The sequence below is a fragment of the Physcomitrium patens genome, chromosome 3 (assembly GCF_059467195.1).
Source record: "Physcomitrium patens ecotype Gransden chromosome 3, ASM5946719v1, whole genome shotgun sequence".
NCBI classification, from domain to species: domain Eukaryota; kingdom Viridiplantae; phylum Streptophyta; class Bryopsida; order Funariales; family Funariaceae; genus Physcomitrium; species Physcomitrium patens.
The window spans coordinates 5083165-5107243 of NC_143412.1; the positions used below are offsets into that span (position 1 = coordinate 5083165).

The 24079-nt window shown below is 29.4% G+C and overlaps 1 protein-coding gene across 1 annotated transcript; it reads left to right on the plus strand.

The window, feature by feature from the left end:
- The first annotated feature begins 734 nt into the window (after positions 1–734).
- Positions 735–7051, plus strand: LOC112279827 (uncharacterized). The gene is made up of 6 exons (XM_024514570.3): positions 735–782; positions 943–963; positions 1208–1294; positions 4458–4717; positions 5581–5654; positions 5968–7051. The coding sequence occupies exons 1-6, from the start codon at positions 735–737 to the stop codon at positions 6807–6809; spliced, it is 1332 nt and encodes a 443-aa protein (XP_024370338.1). The 3' UTR covers positions 6810–7051.
- The last annotated feature ends 17028 nt before the right edge of the window (positions 7052–24079 follow it).

Below are 24079 nucleotides of genomic sequence, written 5' to 3' on the forward strand. Positions count from 1 at the left end.
GGTAAAGCAAACATCTTTCACTGGAGAATTTCGACACACACAGTAAAAACGGCTTCTTCACAGAGTGCTGTTCCATCGTGTCACCAAGGACTTCATAATCGAGGGCGGTGATCCAACGAGCGATGAAAACAAGAGTAGTGAAGTGCGTCATTAACAAACAGGGATCTGAAAAATAAAGCGGGTGTGCAAAGATAAACCAATGTAGCAATACGAAGCTACTGAAGCAGCAGAAACAGGAGGACTGAAGTGCTCCTTCGTCGCGGTGTAGCTGCTGGACCCACCTATTTGCGTGGTCGGAACATGATTTTCTTGAGATGCCCTAGCATCACCTCTCTACTTCAATCATACCGGTAGTTTTGGATTGGCGTGGAAAGGACGGACTGATTAACAGCTTACCCTATGGATAGTATAAAGCAGTTCGTTAAACCGATTGAGGAAAAGGGGAGGAAACATTTGGAGAAGAAAGAGGCCCTCTTGAAGTGGCAGCAGAAACTGTAGGCGTCAACTAATGCGGTCATCGATACTGTTGTGAGAGACCGCAAGTCGCACAAGAAGCCCAGAAATTCGCAGTGAGAGCTCCGACAGTGAATCTGATCAGAGTAGTGGCGAAAAGAAATAGAGAGGGAAGAAGCGAAGGAGTTCCGAGAGTGATTCTGACGAGGATAGCGACGAGAGAAGAAAGAGAAGGAGGCACAGGAAACACAAACGGAGTGAACATTCCACCAAGCATCGACATGGCTCCAGGTCTGAGTCAGAGGAAAACAGTGAAGATATCAGGTCAGGCGAGAATAAGAAAAAATGCTCTTCCAGAAAACGGAGTAGCAAGTATCACAGACATCTTTCAGAATCTGAAGAAGATGAGCCCTTGAGACTTTCTGCTTGGCGAAGAGAGGAACAAAAGGGTAGCAAGTCAGACAGTAGTGACCTCACTGACAATGATAGGAGTCACAGCAGAAAGAGCAAGTAAGAATATCATCAGTCTGTTGAATATAGTGCCATTGGAAGCACATGATCCCTGCAGTGATACCCATCCTACTTGCAAAGAACCTAGTTTTCAGTAAAGTTAGACCAGAAATGAAGTTATTATTCAGAGACTGAGTGAGGAAGAAAAAACATCTGAATTGAACGACTAGTGAGAATTGTTCGGTACGGAAAAATAAGATAAAAAGATAAAAAGATGAATTATGCTGTGTGCTTGAACTAGCAGAGCACGCTAGCGATGTCTGCGAGGAGTAACAATGATACAGAAGATGGTTCAACGAGGATATGGGGAGGATGGCGTAGCGGCATACGGGCAAGCTTGAAATGTTTGAGTAGAGGGGCTTCATAGTAGCCGGTACGACAGTTAAGAAATTTTGTTTTGAAGAACCAAGCGAGTGGATAGAGAACACTAGAAAGTTTTCATGTGGTGCTCTTTGAATGTATCCATGTGTGAGATTGGTTAGGAGGGACATAAGTGTAGAATGGTGTACATAGGGCAACTTTTTATCACTTCTGTGTTGGTTAATAAAAGGACCAGATTATTGATTTTAGATTGTGCTCAAATTAAGTTTCTTCATACAAGTTAAGCTACCTTGGTGAGAAGTTTGAGTGGAAGATATTTATTTGTGGGGATGCAATGAAGTTTTAAACTAGAGGAAATCATTAAACTTTAAAAATTTAAGGTGGCATTTTTGAAATTTATATATTGTCCTGTGACTTTGGTCTAATTACAAAACTTACAGAATGTTTATAAAGGTGGATTAGCTTCATTTTTACAAAATTTTACTTTTATAAGACTCACAATCTAAAGATTAAAAATCTAACTTCAAAAAAATGTTCATCATGAGTCATCAAATGCCTTGTTGTGTACAAAATTGATGTGAATGCTTCAGAAGGTACATAGGCTACTTCAAAAGACTTTGAATTGTGGTTTAGGAAATTTAAATTTAAAAATATATTGAATTATTTGGAAGAAGTTTTAGAATGCTATTAGATTGAAGTAAAATAAGAATAAGTTTTTTTTTGATAAGTTGGTATTGGAATTAGAACTTTTTAAGTTCGAATTTTAATTGATATTTGCTAAGTTAGAATTAGGATTAGGATTTATTAAAATAAAATTAGAATTAGGATTTTTTTAAAATTAAATAGAACTTTCTAAGGTAGAATTAAGACTGGGATTTTAAATTTTATTTAAAATGATTTAGAATTAGAGTTAGAATTTGTAAGGATTTATATTGGATTTTAGAATTAAAACAAAGGTGTTTTTAGATTTACTAAGAAATGTTATAGGTTAGAATAAATTATTATGATTGTTAAGAATTATTAATAATTTTTTGGAATAAGTATTCAGGATTAAAAAAAAAATAGGATTTTTTAAGTTAGAATTAGAATAAGGATTATTTTAGACTTTCTTTCAATTGAGATTATGGTTTATGAAGATCTATGAAGGATTTTTAGGATTATAATTAGAAATTGTTATGATTGATCTTTATAATCATTTTTATATAAGATATAAAATAATAAATATAAAAATTAGATAAGAACATATAATAAAAAATTAATCTAGGAGTGAGAATTAATTAAAAATACATAATATTTATTAGCACTTAATAAAAAATTTAATGTATTGCCTTTTTATTTTTACCTTGCATTATTTTAAAAACTTGATTAAAAATCCAATTATAAATCAAATTTTTATAGAATTCTTGGCATAAATTGATATCTTTAAAGAATAAAGTTTTTAGGGATTGCATCCATTTATAATTATTTACCAATCAAATCTAATTAATATTTTTTCTAAAAGTTCTTACATTATAAAGAAATTTATCTATCTAATCCATATATTGGTATTTAAATTCTATAATTAATCTATATATTGGTATTCAAATTCTATAATTAATTATTTTTTTGGAAAAAAAATCTTCTATCTCCAACTTAGGTTATAATTTAAAATAACATATAATTAAAATAAAACATGGCTTTTTAAATATTAATCACAACCTTATTATATATAAACTTGGTATAAAAATCTTTATATATCTTTTGAATTAGTTATAGTATTACAAGATAATGGCATTGAATTTTATGGTTAAGAAATTATTTTTTGTACATATTTTGAAATCCACAACTTTAACTATATTATTGAATTTAATTCATTGATATCAAAGAGATGCAAATATTATTGTTTATTGAATAGGTGTATACATCTATTGAAAAAAAATATAGATGCCATAAATAATTTTTATAAAAATGGTTTTTTTAAAGATATGTCAAAATAGACTCTTGTAATTCTTTATAATACTTGTTAATAAATGAAAAGACAATCTTATAGATATAAAACAGACTACAACTTGAAGCATCTTTTAGATTTTTTAAAAATATCTTAGATATATATATATATATATATATATATATATTAGTAGATATTTAAAATCTTTTAAAAGTTATTCATAAAATTTTACAATCTTGTAAGAACTTCTATAATCATTTTGAGTGGCTATTGCCAAGCATTTAGAAATTAGAAACTCTTTAATTAGTATAGATATACAAGAAGGTGTAGATAGAATTGATGATGGCTCTAGTTTTGCTTTTATATAAACTAGCTAATAGTAATATTATTTACAAGCTTCTTAAAAACTACCAAGCCTCCTATATACATATTTAAGATATAGGATGGCTCTAATGTGGATTCTTAAATCTAAAATATTTTTTTAATATAAGTTTTTATAGTCAAGTAATGTATTTAAAAATAATTCCAAATATAACCTATTAATAAGTAATTTTCTTAATATTTTATATAAAGATATTACTTTATATATATATATATTAAATACAAAAATAGATTACTTTTTAGGATAGTTTATTTAAAGATATATCAATATTATTTAAATATATAAAAAATCTAATATTTTATGTATAGAATGTTTGTAATTTAAATGAGAAATAAAATTTGAAGATATTGGGCCAAGTAAGAACCATGTTTGAGGTTATCGAAAATGGTTTATGTAGATTTGAGGTTTGTGGCCTACTTTTCAATTACAATCACACGAAAATTGCAAAAACATCAGGACCAAATATGACTCCATAAGCTTCCAAGTATTTCTTGGGAAGGCGGAAACACAGCCTGCAGAGACACCCGTTCCATTTTTTTTCATCATATATTGTACCATTGCATAACACAGATTTGTGATCTGGGCCTGCACTAGACACTGTGCTGTGGTCAAAAAGCAATCCAAGGGGGAAGGTTTACATGTTGCAATGGTGAAGAGTGTTATTCTATTATAATATTGCAAGTCGTCTTTCACACCAGACAACGTGTGACATGGCCCTGAGGGTGGGAACCGCATCACAAGAGCCAATCTATGGATTAAGAAGAATTCTAAGCCTGGATCTAAATATCGAACGCACATCCTGGCAATAATAGTAATATGTACAGAGAGGATATTACAGGATATGTCCTCCGGGGTGACACGTAGGAGAACACGTGGCGAGCCCTGGCAGCAGCACCACTGGAGACCCTGTCAAACAAGTACTTTCTAATCTGGCCCAGTTGCAGGATCACTTCAAGTACGCTTCGCACTGCATCGTTCTTCTCATCTTTCGGTCGACAGACATTGCTCCTCCCTAATCGTCACCTCTCCCTCTTTCCTGCTCTTCATTTCAATCTTCACTCTTGCATTGTCAACTTCTTCATCAAACCTCTCCCTCTCTCTCTCTCTCTCTTGTCGTGCAGCAGGTGGGTAATCCTCGAACATGCGTCCATTTGAGTTTGCTAGACTTTCCTTATCGGCTTCGATTGAAGTTGTTGGATCTTGACCGATGTTGCTGCCTCAGTTAGCGGATTTCCTCTTCCCCACATGTGCAAAATAAGACAATAGTTCACATAGCCACCTCACCGGCTCACTGTTAAAGATTTAGGAGTTTCGAGTTTTCGTGTGGATGTGTCCTCAGATTTGGCGCAGTGATCTAGATTTTTTTGAAGATTTGCTGTGTTCATTTCCTCACTTCACTTGTTTAGTTGTGGGTGTGATATAAATAAATTATTTGGTGTTTTATTTGCACTTCCAAAACAAGTGTACAATCGAAAAAAACTAGCCCATTTGTCTGGTCTGAGGTGGATCCAGGTGTTTAATGGTCTGGTATGATACGGGTGTGCTACTTATGTCTTGATATGAAAATTTGAAATACTTTTAGGGAAGTATCTGTTTTCACATGTTTTTTTAGATTTTGCGTTGCAGTGTAGAGTTGCGTATTTTTAGTGTTGAACATTGGAAGAATGTAGGCTGTAAACTTGAAGTTTTTATTTAATTTTTTTGATTAGCTTAGTTCCTTGAAAATTTGTTGTAGACCTGGGCGGATGCGTCTGTTGCTTCACATAAACTTCTAATAAGTATGTCAGCGTTCCCATTCGAAAAGAATTTGATTGTTTCAGCATATCATCCATATTTGTGGGGTTCAAGCCTCAAGTAACCTAAAATTTTGCCTTTGCGAAATGGTGGAGGGAGGAGCTAGGGCAAACATTTGCATTAGATGTGTTTTCTGGTTGCAAAGAGGAACATGCTGGCCTGACTATGTCACTGCTTGCTTGCATTTTGGTAGATTTTCGTTGGTAAATATGGCGTGCTCCCATGGCGATAGTGCCGAGAAATCCTTGCCGGAACAGCATAAACAAGGTAAGTCAATCAGAACTGTACCTACCATCTTTCGTTTGAAATGTACGTCCCTAGTGGTGTCCGCCATGACATGAAGTGTGCAGATGGAAAGCTTTCTCAGAATTCAATCTAATGAAATGGATTGTTTTTGAAGAAATCATTCACTTTCCATTGCTGGTCCTTGTAACATCTATGTCCAGTGGTTATTTTATGCACTTTGAAGACATTTAGAAGTGCACATAGACACATGTTGAACTGGATCATAGCAGCTTTACGTTCTTGAAGTGGTGTGAATTTCCCTTGTCATTAAACGTGGCTTATATCGTGAGTGCAGGAGCTGAGCATCCCAGTTTTCTACAGAAGATTAAAGACAAGCTCCACGTTGGACACAAGCACAATGATGAGGATGCTGCAACCCATGCAACAACCGATTCGGCTATTTCAAGCAAGAATGCAACTACGGAACCTGTCTCTGCCTCATCTGTGAAGGAAGAGCCGACGGCTGCCAAGCCACCTACGAGTAGCAGTGTAGGGGTAGATCAACACCATCATGGACGACCGACAACGGATTTGAGCGAGCCGGCAGGACATGAATCAGAGCACCATGGTGGAGTGCCTACATTTATGGTAGCATTGCCCGACCAAGATATTCCAGAAGAAGTCGCTCCAGTAACCGCGTCCAAGACGAGTGAACAGACCACGGGAGAAATTGACTCCGAGGAGATTTTCAGAAGAGCTCAACAAGGAGAGCACCATCATGGTGTACCCACATTTTTGGTTGCCCTCCCGAATCAAGATGTTCCGGAGGAGGTTACCAAGGAGACGTCCGTGGGGCAGGAGGGGCATGCTGATTCTCAGAGGAAGGAACTCGACTCTGAAAAGCTGTTCAGCAGCGCTCAGCAAGGCGAACATCATGGGGGGGTGCCCACCTTTCTGGTAGCCATTCCGGATCAGGAAATTCCCGACGTCGTCAATCAGGAGGGGTCCAGCGCCAATGCGCGGCATGCGGACGGCGGGGAAGAAATAGATTCCGAGAAGGTGTTCAGGGAGGCTCAACAAGGAGAGCACCATCATGGAGTGCCCACATTCCTGGTGGCTTTGCCGGATGAAGGCATTCCTGACCAGGTCTCCAAGGGCGTCGATTCCACCGCCGACCACGAACCCTCGCAGTCTTAGCTTCACCTCGCTCACCTGCTCTAACTCCAGCTCTTACTCTTGTTAGTTTGTATATGGGACTCTCTTTCCGTTCTTTCTGTAAGCGATCCCTTCTTTTTTCAACTATTTCTGTGTAGTATATACTTCGTTCTATTCATTTTTTGTGCTGTTTTCTAGGTTACGCATGACACTCTTGCCTTCACACGTTGGGCGTGCACTTTGTAGCCATCTTGCAAAATCGATGTTCTGCTTGTCTGCTCTCAGATGATGTATCTAGTATCATGGATGTTATAATACCAAAAGACACATGACATCTACCATACAACATACTGTTCACTACGTTGTTCTACGGTAGTATTTTACAATTTGTATAGTTGTAATAAAAGATTACTTCAACAGAAATATAAAATTGAACATGAAATTCAAATTTATTTAAAAAAATATTTTTACAAACATTCTCAGGTGAACACACACAGTACGTACTGCTGCCTAAACAGCCGGAGTAATCCTAAGTTCAAATCCAGGTTCAGGAAATCCACCTCTTTTAAGTCGAAGAGAACTTCCCCTGAGAGTTACTAGCTCACCAGATGGTGTTGACAACTACTTAACTTGGGCCATACGAATGAGGAGCATCCTTGAACGTTACCGTGTTTGGATTCATTGCACAAGTCCACATTCATCTGCTATGTCAATTTCCGAATCATAAGAACGTAAGTAATCATGTGACATCATTTTAGAATCAGTCAAAGACTTAGTGGAAACAAAAATAGAAAGATTTTCAAATCCCTATGCATGTTGGGAACACCTAGCCAATTTATACAAACCCAAGGGTGAATAGAGGAGGCAGATGATGAGCAAGCTGGTCTACTTCAGAAAAGAAAACTTCTCTATGGAGCAACATTTGAAAGTTTTTTGAGAAATTTGAGATCAGTTGGAACAAGTTAATGTTCCAATTTCGAAAGATCTTGAAGTTCTTATGGTGCTTGCTTTATTGCCAAGAGAATACAAAGAATTCATCCATAATCAAATGAAAGGCACTCTTCTTCATCTCCATGACAATAAAGTTAGATTGCTTCATGAGGAGCTCAAACTAGAGGCAGAAAATGACTACACTTTGGAAGCTCTTTACTTAAAAAAGATATAAAAGCCATCAAAATGCAACACTAACCTATTATAAGGAGGCACTTCACAACAAGCGTTGTTGTGATGTAACGTGGTTGATGATTAAAAGAGAGAAAAAAAAATTATATTATAGCTCTTATTTTAAAATATTATAGCAAACTATCTTAGAAATATAGCTAATAGTTGAAAAGATAGTAAAACTAAAGGGTGCTAATGCTGCCTTTTTGTAAAATAGACTTCTACTTACTTTGTAGGGCCATAAATAAGGCAAAACAAAGTAGATTGGAAAATTAAATAATAAAAGCATGTGTAGGAAGGAATTAAGAGTAGATTTTAGCAAAATTTACCTCAAAGAGCCAAGAATTGATACCTAGAGAGGATCAGTTGTCAACTTGGGTCAAAAACAGACCTTGAGGCACAAAATTGCACATCTATAGTGACTCCAAGGTACTTTAGTAGATCAAAGAATGAGGTTTAAGAGAAAACTTAAGGAAAAAATTTTGGGCATTGGTTTTATATCAATTGAGTCAATATTGAATTTTTGAGGGATTTTCAAAGTCAATAATGTTCTTGGTCAATTTAGATTTTGAAAAGTAAAAATATGTTTATAAATTTGAGGATTTTTTGAATTCTATTGTGTGTGTAGAAGTAAATTTTGGGCAATGTGTTGGTATACTAGTTGTGAATGTATGTGCAATTGGTAAGAATTTATTTTGTGTAGATATTAGACTTGATTTTTAATATTTTAGGTGAAATTTGGAAACAATTCAACAATTCAAGAAGGAGATATTGGAGCTGGAAGTTCAACATTCAGATTGGAATAGAAGGCCGCCTAACATCCAATTGGATTATCTTGCATTTCTCTCAATTGGTAAGTGTGATTGATTTTATCTTTCTTGTGCTTGTTCTTAATTAAGACATTAAAAAGTATGCAAATTTTGAGTTGATATCAATGATTTGATTATTAGTTGTTGAGGTTCCATTTGCTATATCATTTATTAAGAGTTTGTATAAGATCTAAGGTTTGATTTTGGATTTGGTCTAGAATTTCATTATATAATTAACGTTCTTGGTTGGTTTGAATTTTGAGAAATAAAAATATTTTTATAAATTTGAGGATTTCTTAAGTTCTCTGGTATATATATGGATGAATTTTGGGCAATGTGTTGGTGTGCTACTTGTAAATTTGTATGAAAATTTTGAAGTCAATCAAAAGATTAGATCAAAGTATTAGAAGTTTTTTGTGGAGTGAAATTTTAGAAAATAGAGTTTGAAGGTTAGTAAGTGTTCCTAAGATCTTTAGTAATTTATAGATTGAATTGAAGTAATTTTTTGTTGTAAGAATACTAGACTTGATTTTGTACATTTAGATGAAATTTGAGAGCAATTCAATGGTTCAAGAAGGAGGTATTGGTGCTAGAAATTTAGTATTTAGATTGCAATAGGAGGCCGCCCGATACTTGATTGGATTATCTTACATTTCTTTCAACTGGTAATTGTAATTGATTTCATCTTTCTTGTGCTTGTTTCCAACTAAGATATTAAAAAGTAAGCAAATTTTCAGTTGATATCAAGAATTTGAACATTTGTTGTTAAGGTTCTAATTTGCCATAGGATTTGCTTTAGGATTTGTTTATGATTTGGTTAGGACTTAGAATTTAGTCTAGGATTTGGTTGAAATTAGAATTCGCTTGGGATTTGCTTTAAAATTTGATTAAAATTTGATTAAGGCTTTTTTAAGATTTATTTAGGATTTAGGATTTTATTAGGATTTTATTAGGATTTGATATAGAATTTGATTAAGATTCAATTAAGATTTCAATTAGGATTATATTAGAATTTTTATTTTTTCGTATTTTTTAAGGATTCTTTATTGTTTCTTTAAAGGTTTTTATTTATAGTATTCTTTTAAGATTATTGTTATTTCTGTAAGATTTCTTATTATTATTTTTTAGAGTTAGTTTGGAACTTCTTTGTATTTATTTTATAAATTTTTTTAAATTTATTTTGCATTAATCAAAGTTTCATCAAAATTATTAAAGTCTATATAGGATTATTTAAGATTCTAATGGATTTAGTAGGATTGTTTTTGTATTTCTACTTATCTTTCACAGCTAGGTGCTTGGTACATAATCACTAAATTTGAATACGAGTAATATAAGAGCACTTCTAATTTAGTGATTATTTATACAAATCACTAGAATTTCAAGTATTTTATGTTAGCACATATTTTGAATTATTGACAAGCCCATTAAATCATGTCATTGTTAAGATGTATATTCAATATTACTTATTAGCTAAAAAAATAATAAGATTTATTAGATGCCTTCTCTAAACATTTTTATCTTGTGTTAAAAAAAGAAATATAATTTTTAATTAACAAAAAGCTATTCTTTTGAAGCCAAAAAAATTTCATCTTTAAGTAATGAAATCAATGTTAACTATTGATTCAACATTTTTTAATCAAGTCTAATCTTCAATATATTCTCAAATCTTCTTGTTTGTGATATATTTTATTTTATTTTTAAAAAAAATTATTATATTTCTAAATTTAAATTAAAAAATCTAATTTATTCCAAAAAAAGTATATGTTCCAAAAAATAAAGCAAGATTACAAGTTTTAAACTTATCACAATTATTTAACTGCAAGATATTTTGAATATAACAAGATCTTGGAATTAATCTGAAATTATTTTTAGTGACTTCAAATAGAAAAGGTAGTTAAAAACTTTATAAAATAATAAGATATTTTTTTAAGATCAAGAATTCTTTATTATTAATCTTAAGGACTTTTTAACTACTACTTATATTAAAACAACCATGGTCTTTTGTACCTATAGAATTTATTATAGATCTTTCAATCTCAAGTTCTTATAATTCTATATTTATCATAGTAAATTATTTTATTAAGATGGTATATTTTGTATTATATAAAAATCTATCACAAATAAAAAAAATAGCTAAATTATTTTTTGACAAAAATTATTGCTATTATAGCTGCCATAGAATATTATATCTAATAAAAAAACCCAATTTATATCAAGATTCAAGATATTGAAGGTGGACATAAAATTATCTTTGGTTTTATATTTTTAAAATTATAAACAAATAAAATAGATAAATCAAGTAATGAAGTAGTATTTGAGATGTACCATCAATTATTATCAAGATGATTAATAAATTCTTTTGCTACTAGAATTTTTTTTCTATAATAATATGATACATTTTTCTATTCAACAATCACCTTTCTTTGCAAATTATAATTATTATCTATAATTTGATATTTTTTATTTTAAAAAATTAATAATCTTGCGGTAGATAATTTGATAAATTATTTATTAGAAATACATGCAATATTAAAGATAAAATTAAAAGAAGCTCAAGGAAAAAAATATTAATATATATGTTTATTATAAAGAAAAATATCAATTTTATTTTGGTGATAAGATATGGTTACTTTGTTGTAATATAAAGACAAGTTATCCTTATAATAAGTTAGATTACTATAGACTTAGACTATTTTATATTTTTGAATTAATAAATTTTATTGCCTATTAATTATATTTATTAAAATTTATGAAAATTCGTCCCATGTTCTATATGTCTTTTTTTGAGCCATAAAAAACATTGAATATTTTAAGAAGAAAATAAATGCCACTTTTTTAATAGAAGTAGACAACAATCAAGAATTTAAGGTAGAAGATATTTTAGATTCAAGGTAGTATAAAAATAGATTAAAATATCTTATATATTAGTATAGATATAATTTTAATGAACACACATGGAAGCCATCCAAAAATCTTGCAAATACAATAAAGATTATTTATACTTTTTTTTAAAAATATTTACTAAAATCAAGATAAAGAGTCAAAAAAATATTTTCTATAAAATAGAGCAAGTTCAATAAATATTTTATTCTATCTTTCATCTTTATTTTTATATTTTTATATTTATATTTCCAAAAAGATAAAAAATTAACAACCAATAGATTCAACTGAAGAACTATTATTTATTGAATTATCAAAAGAGACTTCATAATTTTTGCTACCTTTAAGAGAACATAATAGAAATAAAGATCCTAAAAAACAAGATGTTCTTTATCAAATAGATGGCAAAATATAATGCATTTGATATCATGACTATAAAAGAAACTTCTAATATTTGGTCATATTATTGGAAGTAGGAACCATTCTTGATAGTATTTTAAATATTTTGTTTGAGGATAGTTATGAAGGTCTTAAGAATAAAAAAATATCAAGTCGTCTTCCTACCTTGATATGAAATACTATCAATGGCTAAGAAGACCTATCAACTACCTTCAAAGAAAACAAAGATTAAAATATGCAGCAAATATAATTTGTCATATCTTGGATTTTCTCAATATTTGATCATTTCTCTTTGTAGAATTTATTCTTAGAAGGGAGAATAATGCCAAAAATTTACATATTTATTCTGGTAATTATATAATTAAAAAGAATTAGATAAAAGTATGTAGAAGTAGATAAATTGCATAATATTTCTTTAAAAGCTTCATAGATTTGGATTTATTTTTATATGATTCTATAGATGATTGATAGGTTGAAAATTAAGCCAACAAATTGGCCATGTTTTATGTATGTTGATGGCTTCTAATACAAGTTAAACATGTGGCACATATATAAAAAACTTGCTTTATAAATTAAACATGTATCTTGAAAGTTGGACATATATTACAGGTCCTATAGAACATTGTTACATAGCTCTTATTTAGATAATATATATAGATATAGAAATGAGGCCTTTCTCAATCTTATAAATTCTTTTCTTGCTTTTAGTCTAGTTTCAAGAGTATCTAGCATTTTTAGTCTTTAGCAATAGCCATTCTAATTTCTTCTGAAAGATATATATATATATATATATATATATATATATATATCTATTTAAAAAAACAATTACTTGATTATTTATATTCTTTAAGCACTTGTCTTTAACACTAGTAGACTACTACAAAAAAAATCTTTTTTTTTTACAACTATAAGGATATCTTTGCATAATCTTGTACAAACCTCTTAGAATTTTTTTTGGAATTTTTCAAACATTAAATTAAATCAAATCCTTATATATTTTTTTTCCACCAAATACAATATTTTCAAAAGAAGTTGACAAAGTTGTAATCCATGAAATTTATTTGTTCCATGAAAAATTTGTCAACTATGTAGAATTCAATAGATAAATAAATTTATTTATTTATATAATAAACTAAAATTTTATAAATAATCTAAGAAATAATTTAATTTACATATTATTAAAGAATAAAAAAGGATTATTTTTTAATACTACTGAATTAAAAACTACAATCAAAAAGATAAAACTCCTTCACAAACATAAAAAAATAATTAAATATATGCATTTACACAAATGAAAGCATTGTGGTAATCTTTAGATCTATATACAAATCCAAACTTTTTGTATTATATGTAGATGATGGTCTTTTTAAGAGAGGATAATGTGAAGACAAATAGTGACATAGAATTGCTTGTTGGAAGAAATAGGGAAAGAATGATAGAACCAACCAACAGAAGATGGAAGAAAAAAATTATCTTTGTAGAGAGAGGGTATGGAGATGTTGGTAAAACGCCCCCTTTGTCAAACCTTGTCGATGTCTAGATATCAATAAATCACCAAGACATACCTAGGCATAGGATCTTAAGAGAAGTATCATCAATGTTTGACCATCTTTACAAAGTAAATAATAGTCTCTTTTATAAAATGTAATATTAAGACTAAATCTTTTACTTCCTTTCTATCATTTATTCATATTTTTCTACTACATCTTTTTACTAAACTCTTTTATAATAACATCCATATTTTTATTTTTTACTATATAATCATGTTATCACATGACATTAGTAGATATAATCAATAAGCAATAGGATGAATTTATTCTCGAATAAAAAAAGTCCAAATTTATAAGAATTTAACTTGTCACAAGAACAAGTAGTCTTAATATTATAATAAAATAACTATATCTTATCATCTACCTTGAATTATGGTTGTTTCTTGTTATAGGCATCCACATTGAACTTTTGTTGTTCTTGAGCTTCTTTTAATTATGCCTACATTATTGCATGTACTTCTAATAAGTAATTTTTCAAATCTTTTGTTGTAGAATTATCAACTTTTGAAAAGTTAAAAGTATCAAATTATAGATGATAACCATAATTGGAAAAAAAAAGATATTTTTTGAATAGAAGAATGTATTAAATTATTTTATATAAATTTTGCCAATAGCAAAAGAATTATTCAATCATCTTAATGATAATTGATAATACATTTCAAATATTGCTCCAAAACTTGATTTACTCATTTCGTTTGTCCATCAATTTGAAGATAAAAAGCAAAAGAAAGGTTTATATCTATCTTTGATATCTTAAAAAGAGTTCTTCAAAATCTTAATACAAATTGAGTCCTTCTTATCCAATATAATATCCTTAGGCAATCCATGATAGTGGTAGATGTTGTTAAAAAAAAAACTTAGTTATTTCTTCACATGTGATAGATTTTATTCATGGTACAAAATATATCATCTTGATAAAAGAATCTACTATTACAAATATAGAATCATACAAAATTGAGACTAAAAGATCTATGTTAAAATCTATAGAAATAAAAGACTATGGTTGTTTTGAAAAAAGTAATGGATGAAGAATTCCATAAGATTGTTGATGAGGGATTTTTAATCTTAAAGAAATGTTACATGATTGTAAAAAGTTTTGAATTGCCTTTCACATTTGAGGCGACCAAAAATTTCTAGATATTAGATCCAAAGTCTTATTGTATCCAAAATATCTAACTACAAGAAAGTCATGAAGAACTTGAAGAATATGTAATTGTGCTTTGCCTTTTCGAATGTATAATTGTTCCTTGAAATAAAGTAGATTGTTCTTAAATTCAAACTTAAAAGTATTATGAAAGTTAGAAGAATTATTTTTAATGTCATAAATAAGAAAAACAAAGGAAATTTTTGATTGAACTTGTTTGAAAAAGGTTGAGTCAACAATCATTGTTGATTTTATTGCTAAAAAATAAAAATGCTTTGGCTTCAAGAAAATTATTCTTTATTAATTAAAAATTTCATTTTTTTCTTTTGATGCAAGATAAGAATGTCTAAAAAGAGCATCTGACAAACCTTGTTATTTTTTAACTTGATAAGTAATCTTGAAATCAAATTTTGATAAGAACATGCTCCAATAGACTTGGCAACAATTCAAAATATGTGCTGATATGAAGTAATTGAGGTTCTTGTCATTTATATATATGGTGATTAAATCAAAAATGTAATATAATTAATGATGCACTCTTAAAATGAATCTATGATTATAAGAAGTTCTTTGTTGTAGATCTCGTGGTTAATCTTGCCTACTAAAACTTTTCTAGAATGAAAAAACTATTAAATAGAGCTTGTCATTTGCTTCCATTTGTGACAAAACAATATCCCTAGCAAAATTTGATGCATCTATTTCTATAAAAAATGTCTTAAAAAAATTGACATTATATAAGATTGATGCAAAATTATATGTTATCTTCAAGATTTTAAAAGATGCCTGAACTTCTTTGCTCTACTTAAGTTTATCTTTACATGCCAAGCTTATAAGATGAGTCACTGTCATGTAATAATATGATTATATGGTAAAAAATAAAAATATAGATATTATTATAAAAGATTCTATTAAAAATATGTAATAAAAAATAATAATAAATTATAGAAATATAATAAAAAATTTGATTTCAATGTTATTTTTTATAGAAGGAACTTCTATTTATTTTATAGAGGCATAAATGAATCAAATAAAAATAAATAAGATAAGAAATTTATATATGCATAATCAAAAGAGAATAAAAAATAAATTAAAACAAAATTTATCTCAAATTATTAAAAATTATTATTAATAAAAAATCAATTGTCAACTAGAATAAAAATTAGACTCTAAGGTACAAAATTGTGCTCCTATGGCAATTCCAAGGTCTTTTTACAAATATAACAGTAGAGTTTGGAAAAAGACTTTATAGGATTTTTTTAAGCATTTATTTTGAGCAATTTGAGTTTGTAATGACTTTGTAAGAGCTTTGTAAAGTTAGGATTTTTTTTATGAGTTTTGTTTTACAAAATAAAAAAAATAAAAATATATATATATATATATATATATATATATATTTGGAAGAATTTTGTAAGTTTGGTAGTAGATATATAGGTGAAAATTTGTGGATTTGTGATTATAATTATTTTTATTGTGTGATGAAAATTTAAGCTTAATTAAGTGGTTAAATTAAAGGTTATTGAAGTTTAAGTAGATTGAGATCTTAAAAATGGAATTTTGAGGATTAATGAGGATTTCTAAGGACTTTAGCAATTTACAAGTTGGATTAAGATAAAATTTTTGTAGATAGATAATAGACTTGATTTTCAATATATATGTAAATTGGAAGAGGTATTTAATATTAGAATTAAGAAATTTTAGCTTGGAGAGATTGGCATTAATATTTAAGATAGAAATTGACCAACATCCAAGCAGATTTTATGGCTAATCTTCTATTTGAGTTGTTAGGATTTATTTTTATAATTTCCTTTTTATAAAATTTTCTTTTAATATTAAAATTATAAAATTTTTAAAATCTTCTATACCTAAGTGCTTAGTGCATTTTCAAGCAAGATTTCACATAATATGACATATTTGGTCAACCCAATATGAAAACTAGATGTGGAAGCTCTTAAAGTTGTTTATTTTTATTTCAAATTAATAAAGAATAAGTATAAGAATTTTGAAGGAGCTATGATAAGAGCTTCAATTTAAGATTCAAGTAGAGCTTTTACTGGGGTTTCTACTAAAAGACAAGGTATATACATGGATCCAACTATTACAAGCATGTTTCAAGTTTTTACATTGTCTATGCAACAATAACAAAGTAATAATCACAATAAAGCTTTGGCAACCAAAGCATTGCAATCAATAGCTAAGAAAGTTAATCAATTTGATAGAAGAGACATTCAAAGTATTTAAAATTTTACATGTAAAAAATAAAATTAAATCAGATTTTTGAAAAGATGATGATTGAACTATTTGGACTTATATGAAGGACATGAATTTCAAAAAAAAGAAATCCTTAATACACTCTTGTATCACTCAAAAATATTAAAAAATTACTCAAAAATGATATTATATTAAACTAGAATAGCTTTTGCTTAAGACAAAAAGACTAAAAAGCCTTGAAATAAATCAAAGTATTAAAAAGAAATTTATAAGATTGAAAAAGGCTTCATTCTTATTTTGATATATAATATCTAATTAAGAGCTAAATGGCGATGTTCTAGAGGACCTCTAATATATATTGACTATCCTAGATACATATTTTAACTTACAAGATAAGTTTTCTATATGAGCGCTACATAATTAGCTTATTCTACAAGCTATTAATATATTTTTTTATATGATTAACTTATTGATCAATTTTCTAATCTATCAATCAACTACAAATACGTGTAAAGTCAAAACCATGTCTATGAAGCTTTTAAGAACCTTCTTTAGCAAATATAATAAAATTAATCTATATTTATTTACTTCTATCTAATTATATAGATAATTATTGAAAAAAATACGTATATCTATGACATTATTTTCTCTTCTAGAAATAAGTTCTACAAGGAGTAATCATCATCTTTCATAGATCTTACTATTTATTAATTTGATTTAATGGATGTAGTTGATGAAAATCCTCAACCTTCTTTATTGCATTTAAAAAATTCTTTACTAGCTCCCATGTTCATTTACTAATATCATATCTATGCCAATGAACAAAATATTTTAAACTATTTTGGTACAGCATTGAATCTAGGACTTCTTTTACCTTAAATTCTTAATTATTATCCACTTTTATAAGAGGAGGTGGCATTTATCTTCTTCTTAAGATATTTACTATCTTATATGGCTAAAAAAAGATATATGGAATATGAGATGGATTATCATAGACTTTAATAGATGTAATCAATAAACAACAAGATTAATTTGTTGACAAATAAAAAAAGATCTAAACTTACATTAGTCCAATTTTTCACAAAGACAAGTAGTCTTGTTATTATGATAAAGTAATCATACCTTTTCATTTATGTTGAATTATAGTTCCTTGTAATAGACATTTATATTGATCTTTTGACATTCTTGAGTTTTTTTTAATTATGCCTTTATTATTATATGTAGCTTTGACAAAAAAAATCTAAATCTTTTATTACACAATATGAGTGGTTATTTCTCCCCTCACTTAATTCCAATATAATTAAATTGTAACTTGGGTTAGAATCCAATATTAACTAAAGTAAAGATGCAAACCATAGATGAAATAAATTAAAAAATAAAAAATAAAAAATGATATAATAATCAAAATTGGTCCAACAAAATACGATCAAGTTAATTACATATATTTTTGATTTATTTTTTAGCAATTACAATTCATTTGGTAAATGCCTTTTAAGACTTATCTAATTAAGCTTAAACTCTAAAACTTATGAGTTAGTATAAAAATAAAGATAAATTGATATCACGCTAGAGTGCTAGTCTAAGGCTTTCTAAACTGGTATCAACCATGTAAATAAAGATTACATCCAAGAAGTTATCTATGGATGAAGTTTTGATGGCAAAACTCCATCCAAAGTTAGAAATTCTTTAATAATTAGCTTCAATATTAAAAATTCAGTATTAATATGAAGATAAATTTTTTAATATAAAAGATAAAACTTAAGAAATAAAATATAAATAAGAAAGTTAAAAGTTGGAGGTAAAAAGTAAAAGTTATAAATCAAGATTAAAAGTTAAATTAAAATGAAATAATCTAAAGATTAAAAGTTGAATATAAAAAGTAAAGTCAAACTTAAAAGTTAAGTAAAAATGGAATAACATAAAGATCAAAATTTGAAGATAAAAAGGTAAATTTAAAGTTAAAAGTTAAGTAAAGATTGAAATAACATAAGGTTAAAAATTAAAGGTTAGAAGGTAATTAGAAGTTAAAATTAAAACATAATTACCAAAATAAGGTAAAAGGTTCAATTAAGTAGTCTTAATTAGAAGTAATAAGATGAGTGAAGATTTATTCTAGCAATTCATGCACTAAAAAGTGTGATTAGGAGGTGATACCTTGAGTATGTCGAGTGAGTCGAGTTGAGGACAGCAAATCCTTGTTGTTCAAAACATTTCCAGAAATTCTCCAAAACTCTTATGGGTTTGAATTTTTTTGTGGTTGGATTTGACTTAAGCATGCTTTTATTGCCCAAAGCTCGTGGTGATCCAAGGTTTTACGTTTCAGTTATGAATTTTTTAAGTAAGGTAACTTGGACTACCGAGGAAGCAGATACCTGTCTACTGAAAGATCCACAAAAAATTGGCTAATGCTTCAAGTTAAGAAATCTGATTGTTTCTAAAACTGCACTTAGCAGAGCTTCTTTTCAAGAATATTTTAATAGAAAAAAATAAGTAAAAACTAAGATATGTTTTTTCCAAGTTAATTGTTCTAAACTGCCAAGGCAGCAGACCCCTTCTCACCTAGAAATTCATAAAAAATTTGTTATCACTTGAAAGTTGGTGAATTGATTTTTTCTAAAATATTAGACTTCAAAGTGCATTCATTCCAACAAATAACATTGAAGTTGGGTTAGAGATCACCGAGTTATGGATTTATGAAGTCAGCACTCTAATGCTGCCAAGGGCGGTGGACCCCTTCTACTTGGAAATTTGCCAAAAATCCGTCCAAGCTTCAAATTACTTGTGGCTTTGTCGTTGGAAAGTTGATGACTAGAAGAAGATAATTACAAAATATTACAAAGAAGAAATACAACCAAAATAACAAAGAGGTGGAAACCTAAGCAATTACAAAATGGAAGGAATTTTTATTAAAAAGAAGAAAATTTGGCATAGCTTCACCATAAAAAAGGAGAAAAAGAGAGAGAAGGAGCTTGGCCATCCAAGCCCTCTTAACCAAGTGGGAGGAGATCCAAAAGTGGCAGACACATCTCTACCATCTAGATCAAAAATCCCTAACCAAGATCAAGGGTCCATAGTGATGCTAAGCCTAAATCCGATTTCAAGTCTAGATATGCCTATATGTCAAAAATAAATACCTTTTAGCAAAACTAACACCACCAATGTATCCAAAACACATTTTTATCCTCAATTCGACTATTCATGAGTCCAAATCTAAGTTCTAAATCATTAAAACTAAGTAATTTACTAATCTAGTTGTAAATTTTAACTAGAATTTTAATTCAAAGTATCATAATTAGAAGATCAGTAAGGATTCTTGTCATCAAAGCCTTCATGATTACCATTCTTCAATTTGAACTTCCTTAAGTATAAATTCTTGGAAAATCACAACTCCTAATTTCAATTTGGCCTTGAATTAATACACTTTTGATTTTTGATTTATTTATTTTTTTCTCAATTCTTCAACTCCAAATAGTGATAAAAATCACTTTAAAAGGAAAATCCACCATAAAAAATAGCTCATCTCTATCTTCTAAAGCTCATCATTAACAATTAGATTTTATAAATTTTAATCCATTTAAATTGTAAAATAGAATTTAAGCTTTAAAATCTTAAAATTAATTAAGAAGATAGAATAATTATATTTGAGGAGTTTTATAACCATAGTCAAATTAGAGATTAGCCTTAGAGTTAAAAATTAAGATTGTGGATTAATTCAAGATATAATTTCTAAGAATTAAAAGAAAAATTCTATTAAAATTTTAGTTTTGGTACTAAAAGAGAATTTAAACCAAATGAAGAAAGAAGTCATAGGCCCTCTAAATTTACTATTCTTAGAATTTTAATAATCAATCAATCTAATATATAGAAGTATCTATCTAATTAGCAAACTAAAAATATGATAAAAGTCATAATTAACTAAATAATTGGTTTGGATCTATTAATTAATCATCTTAGTATTAAAATTAATAAAAATATATAAAAAATTATAAAATTAATTGTAACTAATCATTGAATCTTTTAATTGTGCTCTAACATAATTATCAATTTTTAAAAAGTTAAAAATATTAAATTATAGATAATAATCATAATTGATAGAAAAAGATGTTTTTTGTACAAAAGTATATACTCAATTATTATACACAAAATCTATGAATAGCAAAAAGAATTGTCTGATTATCTTAATAATAGTTGATGGTACACCTCAAATAATGCTCTAAAACTTGATTTACTTGTTCCTTTTATCTATCAATTTGTAGATGAAAAATTGAAAAGAGCTTTATATCCACCTTTAAAATTTTGAAAAAGATTCTACAAAATCTAGATACAAATTGAGTCTTTCTATTTGATGTAATATCTTTAGGCAATCCTTGATAGTAATAGATGTTATTAAAAAAAAGTTTAGCTATTTTTTTTTATATGTATTAGATTTTATATGTGGTATAAAATATATCATCTTGATAAAATGGTCTATTATGACAAATATAGAATAATAAAAACTTGAGACTAAAAGATTCATAATAAAATTTATAAAAACAGAAGACCATGGTTGTTTTGGAATAGATAATGGCTAAAATAGTCCATAAAGTTGATGGCAAGGAGTTTTGGATCTTGAATAAATGTCACATGATTATACAAAGTCTTTAATTTCTTTCTATATTTGAGGTCATCAAAAATCTTTAAACATTATTTCCAAAGTTTTTTTGTATCTAAAATATCTAATTACTAGAAAATAATGTCAAACTTAAAGAATACATTGCAATTGCTCGTTTTACTTATTCCGAAAGAAACCCCCCAGAATAAATCCGTATAAGGGGATTCAAACACGGGAAATGACTAGTTGCTTAAGCGTTCACATTAGCATCACACAATCAATTACCTCCTGAATGTATCTTCTCTATTTCCAATATCTGAACACACAAGGAAACTATAATCTCTTCCTTCACCTTATCGATCTCTTCCTTACAGCAATTCAGTCATACCAATAACTGCTATTTCTACTAATATATTCACCCTCATAATCTCCAACTATAATACTGCATCCTCACAGCTTTCAATACACAATTACCCTCGTTCCAATCACTGGAATTCTTCACACAGAACTGCCATTCACATTACAGTGTTTCACACAAACACAGACTCATTTTCTCTGCTGAACAACAATCAGATTTCAGCATTCAATCTTTCTTCTTCTCAAATAATACCAATCACATTTCCATTCCATAATTCACTTCACAATATTCAGAAACTCTCAATCCTCTTATTTAAAGAAAATAACAAACAAAAGAAAAGAGGTAGCACCAAGCTTACTGCGGCTCACACTATCACAACGATGGCACCTTAATTAACTTCTACAACTCTTATATATTTTCTCCTATTTCTCCAGATTCTAATTGTAATTCTGTAATTAACCACTTTTAATAACTAAATCACTCATCTGTCTTCTTGAATTTCCTATTATATGGACTATTAATATATTTTACCAATATCTTTCAAAAATGAATTAATATCTATTCTACATAGCCCCACTCCTATCTGTGCAACATCCTCGCAAACACTCAATTGATACCTATCTAAAATTATCTAACAAAATTCTACAAAAATTACGATCCTTCTAGCCTATCTAATTAATCAATTGCCACAGTATCTGTTATTGATTCCACCGATTCTGGTTCCAACTGCAAATCTTTATCCTTCTCCAATCCTTCCATCGGCTCCTGTTTCAACTGAGCTGAAAGGTCTTCATTGTACTTGCCCAGTTCATGGACTTGAGCTTCCAATTTCAGGATCTGGGCATCTCTCAATTCCAACTGGCGCTGAAAGTGACTCCTCTCTTTTGGAACTTCGAGAACTGGCAACGTTGATACTTGTGCTTGACTAATATTGACTAAATCCTGTGCCAATCTTGTCACCTTGGCATTCAAGGCCTCAATTTCAGTCCTTAACCGCTCCGTTTTACATCTGTATTGGTCACTCAATACCAATTTCTCTTGTGCCAATAACTCGACCTTTTCTCGTTCCATTACCAACTGACCCTTCATTTTTTCCAATTCCAAAATTGAATTACTGCGAGCCCAGAATAGTTCTTGCCTGTGGATTTCCACCATACGTTCTCTTTCTTGTGACTGGCTCCTCACTGTTAAGTTTTATTTAGAACTACTACTCTCGAAAACACAAGAAATACAAGAAAATGGCACTCTAGCCAACCTAAAACAACACCACAGAATGACTTTAACTAGTGCCCCACTCCTATTCTTTTACCTAGTGGTGATAATGACAACATGTTACCCATACTGTCCATGAAAGGTAATGAGAAGTAATCTTTCTTGGTGGCCACATTAAGTTTCCGAAAATCCTGACAATTTCCATTTTTTTTCAGTACCATCACAATTGGCGACACCCATGCACTATGCGGAACAGGATAAATAAAACCCACATCAAAAAGTTTATCCAATTCTTCTTTCACTAAAAAGAAATATTTTGGGTTAAGCCGGTGTTATCTTTGACGAACTGGCGTAACACCCTCCTCCAAAATAATCTGGTGCTCACACACGTCAACTGGAATTCCTTTCAAATCTACATACAACCACTCAAAGGTAGATTTGTGACAGATGAAAAATTGTTTCCAAGCATCCAATTATGTACCTATAATACCGACATATAATTTAATTAGCTGTGGTATTTCCTTGGTGCCCAAGTTAATGGATTGATACACAGGGTCTTCAACAACCTCTGATTTAATTGTCTTCTCCTGATCTGAATATCTTGTATTATCTGACATTTAAGAATCATCCAAATTTGATTCCAATGTGCTGACTCTATTGAATGTAGAATTGTTTATCTATTCGGCAATAGCATGATCTGAATTAGTCACATCCTCTTGATGCACTAAATATTTATCGGGACTTCCACATTAGTAGACTCCTACCTTTGCTGTTGAAGTATTTTGTCCTATTCTAAATTACGATGAACCTATAGCATCGTCATCTGCCTCAATCGATTGACTCTCGTTGTCTGATGTAAATTCTGATTCTGGCAATTGAGATTCTCCATGATATTGTATCGGGTACATCTATAGAATATTCTGGTCCCGGCCTTTTCCAATTGTCAATGTGCCTCGGTCCCAATCGTTCTTAGCTTTGGCTTGATAAACCCAAGGTCTGC